This window comes from Symphalangus syndactylus, chromosome 19, assembly GCF_028878055.3.
Source record: "Symphalangus syndactylus isolate Jambi chromosome 19, NHGRI_mSymSyn1-v2.1_pri, whole genome shotgun sequence".
In the NCBI taxonomy this organism is placed as follows: Eukaryota; Metazoa; Chordata; class Mammalia; order Primates; family Hylobatidae; genus Symphalangus; species Symphalangus syndactylus.
Genome location: NC_072434.2, coordinates 36,384,143 through 36,396,742, shown reverse-complemented (window position 1 = coordinate 36,396,742; position 12,600 = coordinate 36,384,143). Strand labels below are relative to the sequence as shown.

Below are 12,600 nucleotides of genomic sequence, written 5' to 3'. Positions count from 1 at the left end.
ATTCTACAACTTCAATGGAAATTATTACAAGCAGATTAATCCCTCTTTTTGTGACACAAGTACAATCTAAAAGTTATATTGGAAAACATGGAAATATTAAAATTTTACATTTTTACTAGCTAAAACGTAATCACAAAGCTTTATCGTGTTGTATAAAAAAATTAACAATATAATGGCAATAGGTAGAGATATAACAAATGAATATAACACTATAACACTTCATATTTTCCAAATCTTAATTTGGATTTAAGGAAGAAATCAATAAATATAAAATATAAGCACATATTTATTATATACCTAAGGTATACAAATCTGTCTACATGAAGTTTACAGATTGGTAAATATCACCTGCTCAACATGTAATTATTTAATAAAACTTTGGAACATTAAAAAAAATAAATTGGAGGCTTAAGGATTAGAAAACTTGTTCCATTTATTACTATTCCACATTCTATCATGTAATCCGGTTATGTCGGAAATTCACCTCTCTGTCTGTTAAACTGACGACCACGGACACCTTGTCTCAATGTTGTCTGAAGTCTTACTCGTCTGAAAGGCTTTGGTTGACTACTACTAGTATCTACGAAAAACATTAAGATAAAAGAAAAGCAAGTGAAAAAATGAGAAAGCATTTATAATGATACAAACTAATTACTAAATGAATGAATGAATAAGATGCAGACCTGTCCATTTGTTTTCAATTCTTTTTTCAAACAATGAGGAACGTTTAACAAACCAAAAAAGGGTAAATGGTTAAATAACAAAAAAAGCAGCACTTTGGGAGGCTAAGGTGGGAGGATCACTTGAGCTCAGGAGTTCGAGACCAGCCTGGGCAACACAGCGAGACCCTGTTTCTACAAAATTACAAAACAATTAGCTGGGCATGGTGGAACATGCCTACAGTCCCAGTTACTCAGGAGGCTGAGGCTAGAGGATCACTTGAGCCCGGGTGAGGTTGAGGCTGCAGTGAGCCATGATCAAATGATCAAGCTAACTGTATTCCAGGGAGACAAGTGAGATCCTGCCTCAAAAAAAAAAACAACAACAAAAAAACAAAAAACCAGGCAGACCGAGGCCCTGTCTCAAAAAAAAAAAAAAAAACCAGAAGTGCTTGACTTTTTTCATTCATTCACTTATATTAATAAATATTTACTTGTTGACTACCCATGTATCAAACATAGTGCCAGGTGCTGAGAAATACAACAGAAAACAAAATATCAAGTCCCTCAGCAAATAGCCTACAACAGAACACAAATTATATCTGATTCTTCTTTTTCAGTCACCCCAAATGCATTATTAGCAAATCATGAATGCTCAAATTTAAATATATATCCCAAATCTGACAACTTCTCACAACCCTAACTCTACCATCTCACCTACGCCATCACTATCTTTTCCTGACGTACTGCAGTAGCCTCCCAAGTTTCTCATTTCTGTCCATTATTCATTTTCAATCTCTTCTGTACACAGCAGCCAAACTGATCAGATCATGTCATGTCATTATTCTGTGTGAAGCCCTCCAATAGCTTCCGGTATCCATGACAGCCAAGGCAATTACAATGAACTACTCGATCTATCCTCTCCCGCCTCTTAACATATCTCCTGCTAGTCTCTGTTCTCACTCACTGTGCTCCAGCCACAGTGGCCTCCTTGTTGACCCTGAACACAGACACACTGCTGCCTTATGGACTTGGCATCTATTAATATTTTCTTTGATCTAGTATGCTCTTCATTAAGTAACTGCATAGCTTTGATCCCTTTCTTCTTTCAGATCTTAAATGTCACATTCTCTTAGTGATGCTTCCTATGAAACTGCCTGCTACACTGTCAAATATTTGTTGACCAAATGAATACTCAGATGGGGGAAGTACAGTTTTACATTATCAAATAAATTTAAAGACATCGTAATTTCATATTATACTTTAAAGGAAACAACAACCATATTTTCTCATACAAGCTCTGATAAGATATAACAAGTGCTAACTCTGTTGAGGAAAGCCAATTTTTATGGGACATCAAAATATAACTGGGGGCACAAAACTTCAGTAATCATTAATATGATCGTTTTACATTTTTTGAGCCTTACTGCGTATGAAATGGTTCTGTAATTTACATACATTATTTTAAATCCTGATTGCAAGATTAGTTATGAGTATCCATATTACATAATGTATAGAAATTTAAAGTTACCAGATATGAAATGGTAGATATTAGGGATATTAGCCAATAGGTTGATGTGTCACATCAAAGCAGCTGAGAAGCAGGGGAAGAGATTTTGGGATAGCAAAGTTCTGTGATTTAAAAAAGTAATAAATAACTGAGCAGGTCTGCCATAAAATCTGAAGGTTCCATGGCAGAGTTTGAGAATTACCACTGTAAACAATTAAAAATTAAAATAATCAGACTGAATGACCAAGTACTATATATCCTTAATAATAAAGGTAATTCTCTGTCTAAAAATTTGAGATAGATGAGCTAGTATAGTGTATTGTTTAAGAGTGGGGTCTCTGGAGCCAGACTTCTTCAGTGTAATCATTGCTTGTCCATTACTTATTAGCTATTTGACTTTGAAGAGGTTATTCACCCTTTCTGTGCCTCAGCTTCCACATCTATAAAATGTGGATGAGTATCTACCACATTGAGTTGTGAGAATCAAGTAAGTAAATATAAGTAAAGGGCTCAGAATACTACATGACACACAGTTAAGTGTTCAGTAAATGCTAACTGTTATTCTAAAAAATAACTTCTATTACAGGAATAATACATATCTTTTTTTCAAAATTAACTTCAAAAATTTGAAAAGCCAAACTCTGAAACTGTTTACATCAGTAAATTTCAAACAATTTTTTTAAGCAACTGAGCTCTCACCCCTTAACTCTCCACATCAAATCTCATGTAGAACCCCAATATGCAGAACAAATAAAAATGGAGCTACAGTGGTTCAAACAGAGGCAAGAGGCCTGGAGTGCCCTAGCACTCCTTAGCCTCCCTCCCAGTATACCCATCCACTACAACCCCTGTAGCACCTCTAAAAGACCCAAGAGCTCTACAAACATATGTTGACAACCATTAGTCTAGATGAAACATGAGGGAGCTATTCTTTTGGGATGGATCCACCATGTCCATATTTCTTATTATCGATGCCAGAATATTCTTAGAATAATGATTTCAATATAAACCAAGTTCTCTTTAATAATAAAATTTCTCTTTTAAATAAAGCATTTTAAAATAAAGGAAAAAAGGATTATTAATTTGTTACTAATAAAGCAGTGTTTTCACAAACAAGTTTGATGTATAAAAATTGTATTGCAGTCAAGGGCAGGAACTCACCTACAGATGAGCTAGAAGGAGGATCCTGGCTGGTGGAGGGGAGATCTGACTCATCAGATGCTTGAACCGGCTCTTCTTCCTGCTGGCTATCAATTTCTAGGCCTGCTTCTGAACTAATACTAAGGAAAAGAAAAATTTAGAAAATACAAAACTGATCCTACAGTCAATCCTAAATTATATCCACTCTTTTAAATCTATTTTATCACTTAAGTAATCCAGAGTTCCCTTAAACAAAAAATTATAGACTGATTTGGTTACCATATATATTTTTCAAAGGAGCAGGGGGAGAAAAGAGCTCAAGTTGTTTTTTCCTCATTCCTTTTCTCACTATGGCATGTTCCAATTTTAGTTTATGATTTTCCTTTTCTTATGTTTCCTTTTTCCTTTTGACAAGGATGTTCACATTCTTGACACTTATAAGAAATGTATGGTCCAGATTTTGATAAATCGCAAAACAACATTTTAGGAAAGCACAGTACTAAAAAGTTCACAATAGTCACACTATTAAATAGTATACCAGTAACTAAACCACGGGCTCTAGCCCAGATGAGATAGGCTATGGGTATGTAAAATTCCTCACTCAGTGACTACATCCATCTTTCTCTCTTCTATTCAAGACACAAATGAGGGAGATAGTACAAGAATAACATGAATCTGCTCCAGTTTAAGTCATGTGAAAACTTCAGTACAAAATGACTACAAAAATTAGCCAGGAATGGTGGCGGGCGCCTGTAATCCCAGCTACTTGGGAGGCTGAGGCAGAAAATTGCTTGAACCCAGGAGGCAGAGGCTGCAGTGAGCCGAGATCACACCACTGCATTCCAGCTTGGGCGACAGAGCGAGACTCTGTCTCCAAAACAAAACAAACAAAACAAAACAAAACAAAACAAAACAAAACAAAACACAGCGTTGCAGATTGTTTCTTGGCTAAAGGAAAACAAATGTAAAAGTCTGCTGAGACTAAAGCAAGCAAAAACAACAAAATAAACTTTTACCCTTCAGATTCTGCCTCCACAAATACTTCATCTCCATCATCACCTGTTGCTGTTTCATTTGTTGTAGATAAAGTGCCAGTGGATGTAGTCACCATTGGAACAGACTGAGAGGCATGTTCCGAAGCATCAGAGGTGGTGCTCTCAGTAAATACAGTCACTTTAAAAAGACAACACAAGAAAAAGAACTTTAAAACTTTGTGGTTTATCACATTTTTAGCCAGAAGATATTTCATAGGTTTTCATTTTACCAATAAAACAGAACCTACTATCTGCCTTTGATCCCTACCTGGGGCTGCTACTTGCAGTGGAGTAGTGGGAACACTTCGGCCACCTGACTCTTCTTCATGAGCTAGGAACAGGGGTGTTTCGTACATTCCTAAACCTAAAGACAATTCTGAATATTAATGAATGACTGAAAAAAACATAAAATTGTCAACAAGTCAGGGATCTGAAAGAAAAATATTAATTATTGGAGATACACAACTTTACTAAAGTCCACAATTTAATTATTCCATCAGGCAAAAATCCATCTCTCAAACTTTTATTTTTTATTTTAGAGACAGGGTCTCGTTCTGTCCCCCAAGTTAGAGTGCAGTGACACCACCATAGCTCACTGTAGCCTCAAACTCCTGGGCTCAAGTGATCCTCCCACCTCAGCCTCCCAAGGAGCTAGGGCTACCAACACAGGCCCAGCTAATTATTTTTCATTTTTGTAGAGACAGGGGTCAGTCTTGTTATGTTGTCAAGGCTGCACCTGAACTCCTGGCCTCAAGTGATCCTCCTGCCTTGGCCTCCCAAAGTTCTGGGATTACAAGTGTGAGCCACTGCACCTGGCCTCAAAATTTTAAATACAATTTAAAGACATCCTTTAAACTTTTTAATGCTAAAGTACCCTTAAAACATTAGCTAAAATGCTCTTAAGAGTTTCATACAAGCTAATTTTATTGAGTATCCAACTATGGATGTTAATATTGGCATTCCAATTTAAGCCTAGATGCCCAAGTCTAGGAAATTGTATTAACATACAAGTCACAAAATCACATAGCATTTTAAATTTACGAAGTCAACTTACAATTTCATATAAGAAGAGGCCTTCAGTGTTACAACTAATATCCTAAACAAGCAGATGTTACATTACATGACTTTTATTAGGGCTAAAGATTGAGCTTATTATAATAGTAGTATGCATTCTCTATTCATTTACCAAGTGCCAGACGGCTTCCCAGAAATAAAGAGGGTAATATGCATTCCAACTGAGGATTAAAAGGTAATCAATTCCACAAATAGCATAATTCACATGTGGAAAACTAGCTAATTCTACTACTTAATGTAGTGGCCATTTTATTCCACATATTTTGATCTTTTATTTTTTGTTTTTTTAAGTAATGTTAATACAAAAAGTATAACTAGCCTTATACATTTAATTAGGAATGTTACAAGTGTCAAACTGTAAACAGAAAACATGCTGCATTCCTTCCAACAACTTTAAAATGGCTAGTAGTACCTGTATTTATTGGTTCAACACATATTCCTCAATACTTAAACTACATGTATGACGATACACCAGGAGCCAGAAGAGATACTAATGTAAAAGCGAATCCTTATGCTCAAAGAAATTAGAACTTTGTTGGAAAGATAGATGTAAGGCAGTACTTAATAAATATACTACAGCACTTTTAAAAAAAATTAGCAAACAATATCAATTTTAAAAATATTTACATTTGCTCTTTTTTCCCCCTTAAATCACATTTTAATAGTTTATTACCAAATACATACAAATTCAGGGGATCTAAAGGTTTAACTACTTACCTCCTTGAGAAGCAAGCTGGCCAAGATCAGAGTGACTAGAACTTGTTTGTGGCATATCTTCAGGTGGCCCAAACCGGAATCTAGGGACACCAGCAACCTGTGGCGAACTAAATGGACAAAAACTAATTTAAGATGAAATTTAAAGTTAACCTATTTAAACCACAATGGTGAAAAGAATATAGGAAGAAGGAAGAATGAACATCAACACACTGGGAAGGAAACAGTTTGAAAATAAAGTCTGTTTATTTTAAAGGGTTTCTTACTTATAAAAAATCCTTTTATACTATCAGCTGTCATGAATTTAGTAATAACCTGTGATTTATATGTAAATAATTTTCAGCTCTCCTGAACTATGCCTCACATTTCTTGAATGTCTCAGATATCCTCACATAGATAAATTGAAAGCAACACAAACTCAACATGAAACATAACAAAAAAGAGTTAGAATGAAGTCACGAGACAAAGTTTTATCTTAGTTTTCATTTAGTCATAGAAAAATCAAGTCACCTGTCTAGCTTATTAAGAGTTCACTAGCTAGCTCCAAAGGTTTAAGAAAATTCTAATACCAGATAGCTAAAAACTTGCTTTCTTCCTTATCCTAATAATATTATCATTTATCTTTCTGCCTATAATTCAGGACATAAAACTTAGCATTATTTAACTCTGCCTATCTTTCCTTAGCTAGTGAGCTAATAATGTCTTTAGGAAACATGGAGTTCAGGAAGTGGTGACTTCTAGAGGCACAGGGGTAGTGACATTTATTTGAGTGAAAATGATGTTGATTGCTGGTACTCAGAATTCTGCATGTTTATTGGAGTGAGTCTCTTCCTGAGTGCTGACTTTCAGAAGGAAGGAGCTGAAATTGATTGGTTGGTTTGTAAAAATGTGTTAGCCAAGGTAAATTGTGGCTAACTGAGCAAGATTAAAACTGGTTCTAACTGCCACATGTTACCACATCTACAGAACAATCAACCTTTCCCTAAGTTTGTAGAAATTTTTAAATTCTGATCTTCAAATACATCCTGTTATGCAACTAATACCTTAGCCACGAACAAATGTGTACACTTGCACATGGAGAGCCTTTCAACCCTTTTAAGAGGAGTGGTATAGCACAACACTTAACATAGGCTCTACAGCCAGACTAACTGGTTTGAAACTAAAAACTGCAACTTCCTTGCTGTCTGACCTCTGGCAAATTTGATAACATGTCTCTGCTTCAGTATACTACAAGATGACAACATTAATAATGTCCACTCTCTTAAGTTATGAGGATTAAATAAACTAATGCATGAAAATGCTCAATAAATGCTAGCTATTCTTTCCCAAGACTGAATTCAGTATCATCTGCGTTAAATCATCTCATATTCTTTCTCCTTAGTTGTTGAAATAAATTACTTCTTCATTTGTATTAACAAAGCCTACTGCTTATTCCTCTATTATCCTTCTACATTGTTTACATTACAGTTAGTTGCTCATTTGCTTAGCTTTCACAAGAATACTATAAATTACGATCATTGTAATTACCAACACTTAATCAACAACTATAAAGCAATTTATCATGTATCAGGTAATATCCTAAACATGTTAACACAAATTAACTGATTCACTTAATTCTTATAACTTAGGCAATAGAAATTATTCTATTGTTATTCCCATTTTTAAAATGAAGGTGCTCACGAACAGAGAACCTAAGGAACTTGCTATTGCTAGTAAACAGTAGAGTTAGGTTTCAAACACAGGCATTCTAACTCTAGAGGCCATGTTCTTAAACATTCTTATATTGTCTTTAACTTTAAAATTCTTGGTAGAAGTAACTGTATGTCATTCACCTCTGTATAATTTTCCCCAACAATACATCCTCAACTGACCTACCTCAAGTACTTATTAGTACACAGTAGAGAGGGACTCAACAAATAATGAGTTAACCAAATGATAAACTAACAGAGAAAGACTAAAAGTTTGATTAGTTACAAAATACGTTTCTCTTTCATTAACTTACTGAATTGCTTCAGCAAATCCATCAGTACGATGTGGCACCACAAGAGTTGGAGTACTTGGAACTGTTCTGTCTTCATCATCAAAAAAATGCTGCTGCTAAAACAAAGATAGAAAACAGAGTTAACAGGCAAAACACCAAACATATGGACTATATAAATATCTGCTCAAGAAATGAATTACTTTTACATAATGGGTAAGTACTTACCATACCACCTATTCCTGGAGTCAACTGAAGCCCACGTCCTACAGACTGCCTTCGGGTCATCTGAATTCTCTGCGTGTCAAGAAAAAGGAATTACATTTGCTTTAAGAAATGAGGCAATGAAACAAACACCAAATGTCAACAGATACAGCTTATTACGCTGCCAACAAAATAGTTAGCGGACAGGTAATTAGGACATTTTCCCAGGAAAACCCGCCAAGAATCACTTTTAGTCAATGACAAATTTTTAATTATAGTCTATAATATTAACAAATAAAAATCATTCTATTAACCAGCAGATCAATTATTAACCAATACTTAAAACAGATGTATGATACCATCTTGTATGTAAACAAATTTAATTCCTATTTCCTTAGTTGGAAGTGTTAGCAAGTATTCTTTTGGAGTTCAAACAGCAGTATTGTCTTTTAAACTGTTTTCCAGTTAAGACAATTCTAAATGGATAGATTGGATATATTTTGGTAGCCTCCATACATGATCCTTTAAGACTTTATATTTTCCCATCATGAAGTGATTTTCACTAGTGGTATTTTAGTAGAATCTATATTTGACTGTGTTTCCACATACTATTTTATAGGGAAAAACTTAAGCTAAATTAATAGAACCTTTGTACTTTTCCTACTCTTTTTCCAAGTGCTTCTGATTAAGAGATGCCCGACCCTACTACATGCTAAATATAAGGGGTCATACATACCTTCATTAAACTTAAAAGTTAAAATATGTGATTACCAAGAAATGAGAAAAAATATTCTTCTGTTAAGTACAACAGAAATTCCTTTATCTTTTATAAATATGTGCACTGTAGAGAAAGAAACCTTCAAATCAGGTAATGGTGAGCTGCTAAAATGTACTTTAATTAAAACCCAAGAAAATCTTTTTCTTTTCTCACTTGAGAAATAACAAACAATTTTATTTGCTATGACTATAACCATTTCAATGTATGCACAACTTTTAGTAACACTTGCCTTTCTAAACATCCCTCAGAGATTAGTTTCAGTTCAAAGAATTTTATAAAAATATGCCAAAATACCAAAAAGTTCATGGGATTGCTAATTTTAAAAAACTGAGAGAGAGACAGAAATACATAATGGAAAGGGAGAAAAGCCATGATTTTTTTCAAGTTCATTTTTCATAATGACCAGTACTTTTAATACCTGAACTGGTGGTCCCAACTCCTGAGGTGGGGCATGAATGGTCAGTCTTGGGGGAAGTGGATGTGGTGGGCGTCTCGGTGACTGAGGTGCTCGAGGGGCCTGTCTTTCAGATGCTGATGATGGCTGTTGTTCTCTAGAAACCTCCGGAGAAAAAGAAGATTCTGCAGCCCCTGTATTTCCTTCACCTATAGGAAAAGAGAAATTTACTTCTGAACTGCTAAATTTACCACAAAAAAACTTGGACAATCCCTAGAAGTATAAATCTTGCCAACAGGAATGTTCACTGCACGAATATTTTCAGAAGTAAAGTAGTGAGGTGTGATGGAAACAAATGTGGGCTTTACACTCAGATATAATGGGATCTGTACTTATTCGCTGTGTGGCTTTGGGCAAGTCTCTTAACCTCTTTGAGTCTATTTTTTGGTTGGTTAATAGAGCAAATGTAACCTCCAAGTATGGTTTTTCCAGAATGGTTTTTCTAAAGATTTCAGATAAGGAACATAAAGCTCTTAGCTCGACATATGATAAATATTTAAAACACTAAAATTAAACATTTAATAAAATAAAACTAAAATTAACATTTAATAAATTTGGATTACATAATTTTAATAAAGTAGACAAATTACCTAAAGGTTAGACCACTAGAGAATCAGTATAACACTCAAATAGGATAAAGACAGAGGAAAAGCCTTACAACTACATTTTAATCTTTTGGTTTTCCTGAATTTTGAATTTTAACAAATGTCTCTCAGGGTGAATATTCTTCTACATACACTGTAGCAACAAAAGAAGACATCTTCTACTATGAAAAGTTGAACAGGATGTCACAGAATTTCATAGTTTAAAAGTCTGAGGTCTAGATTCAGATCCTTGCTCTAATACTTAAGCTACTTAGCTACTTAGTAAGCTATGTGACACCTCAAGTCACTTTACTTCTGCGATTCAGATTCCTCATTGATATCTAAACCTTATTAAGTTTACTACAAGAATTAAACAATTCAATACAAGTGTAGTTGCTTGAAATGTACTCAAATCCATCCATTAATTTTATTCAGGCCACTAGGCCTATTTTTGCTTGGTTGCAAAAATAAAAATAAAAATAAATAGGAAAAAGAAGGAAAGAAGGGAGGAAGGGAGGGAGGGAGGGAGACCTAGAGCAGCAAAAATTCCTCCCTCTATATTTCAACTATGTGATACACAAAAAATGTTTCTTAATCTACAAATTGTTTATAAATGTAAATTTTTGTTCGAAGTATATCAATTTCTCATCTCCCTTTAAAAGTAAGAATAGTATTACTTATTATATGGCTTAATATTCATTAATATATTTTTCTATTAAAAAATTTAAAAGTTTAAATTTTTGTCTGTTCTTTAGTTAAAATGAGAATATACCTTGCCCTTTTAAATACCCGGGCCTCTACAGAAACCCAGATACAGTATTTTCCCATTAGTCTAAACTAAACAGCTAAGGTTTTACTATGTCAACACTAATGATTTTGGCTTAATATCAGTTGTTATCTATTATCCACACAATCACTAATTCTTTAATACACATTTCAAAATAAAATTATTTTCTAGGACTTCCATACTCTTTTAATGCCCACAACTTTTCAGTGGACCTCCAAGACTTATCCAGGATTTAACAAAATATATGCTATATTGATCCAAAAATCTTTTATTCATTGGAAAACCAGACCATACTGCAAAGCTCCAATAGCAAATCTTGAAGCATGCAGCTTGATTAGACTGACCTCCTCTGGTTGTGAACTGCTGTTACAAGTAGTCCCTAATTTAATTTTTCCTCTTAATGGCAGCATATAGCATTTATAATACCGTAAGGGTTACAAAATGTTTGCATCTTACAGCAGTCCAATGAGGCAGAAAAGAGTATAATGACAGCACCTAACAATCATAAACATAGTAGACTTTTTATGAGAGCACAATAGTCACAAAGCTAGAACAGGGGCCAATCTCTTTTTACCAATTCGCTAAATAAATTTATATATTATAATTAAGTGCAATTCTAGTTTAGAAAATACCAGAGATATTCAATTCAAGAAAGACTAATAAAAATCTCACCATTGTTTTGAGAATCAGCAGCTCTCTGATTACCTTCACCTCCACCCATACTTTCTTCTGTTTCTGTACCTGGATCAGTCCCATCACCACCCTAAAAACAAAACGTGTTAACATAATGCTCAAATAAATATGTTAAAAAAACCGGACAGAATAATTAACCAAACCAAACCACAACAAAAACAAATAAGTAACCATAACAACAAAAAACAAATGAACAAAACCCCTAAAGGTTTTAGTGAATTTCATAAGCCTTTCTATATCCTTGGAAAACAGCGAGTTAAAGAAAGCTCTTAGAAAGAACTATGAATGGTCAAAATTCTAGACAGTTACCTCAGCATCATCAGCTTCATAACCATCATTGCCATCGGCACTACCAGTTCCTTCATTACTATCTTCACCCTCGTCTCCCATCCCTGTGTCATCTTCATCATCATCATCATCTTCCTCATCCTCTTCATAATCCTAGTAGAAAGTTCCCCAGGTATAAATAAAAGTTTAGAATGTGGCCCACATGCTCTGCACGTCTAGATACCACACTTAGAAATTTAAGTGACTCATTAATCAGAAGATAGGAATTGTCCTGAGAGTTGTATGGGATTAGTACAGCAGCACCAAATATCACAACTGTGATACTTACTGGAATTAGTGCAATAATGATCAATTCTGAATTCTAACTGCTTGCATGAGATTGCTCAAAGATAATATAGACCTCAGGTGTCAGCAAAATGTCAAGCGGTCCAGTTTAATTCTAAATTTAAACAGGTGGAGTTGAAGAAAATGATAAAATTACACTGTATCAGGAGCTTTTAAAAAAATGTTGCTTTATTAATCTAAAATGAGAAGCTGTCAATATAGGATTAAACCCCAAAATAAAACACACAATTTGACCTTATATATATAAAATACACTTTGTATATTAAAAAATGACAAAAATGAACTATGGGGCTCCAAGGGGAAACAAAAACAATTCTTGTTTCTTCTTTTTATCTCCAGAAACCATAGCACTTACATT

At 34.4% G+C, this 12,600-nt stretch overlaps 1 protein-coding gene across 2 annotated transcripts in view; it reads right to left on the bottom strand.

The window, feature by feature from the left end:
* The window catches only part of TPR (translocated promoter region, nuclear basket protein), a 68,920-nt gene that overhangs the window by 324 nt on the left and 55,996 nt on the right, over window positions 1-12,600 (bottom strand). Inside the window, exons 42-51 of one of the 2 annotated variants that reach the window (XM_055234976.2) lie at window positions 11,919-12,050; window positions 11,589-11,679; window positions 9,510-9,694; window positions 8,338-8,406; window positions 8,134-8,228; window positions 6,135-6,241; window positions 4,612-4,707; window positions 4,326-4,482; window positions 3,331-3,449; window positions 485-580 (exon numbers count right to left, since the gene is read on the bottom strand). In XM_055234976.2, coding sequence (XP_055090951.1) covers window positions 485-580; window positions 3,331-3,449; window positions 4,326-4,482; window positions 4,612-4,707; window positions 6,135-6,241; window positions 8,134-8,228; window positions 8,338-8,406; window positions 9,510-9,694; window positions 11,589-11,679; window positions 11,919-12,050 — 1,147 coding nt within the window. The remainder of the gene's footprint in view (window positions 1-484; window positions 581-3,330; window positions 3,450-4,325; window positions 4,483-4,611; window positions 4,708-6,134; window positions 6,242-8,133; window positions 8,229-8,337; window positions 8,407-9,509; window positions 9,695-11,588; window positions 11,680-11,918; window positions 12,051-12,600) is intronic. The other variant, XM_055234977.2, reaches the window with a different exon arrangement.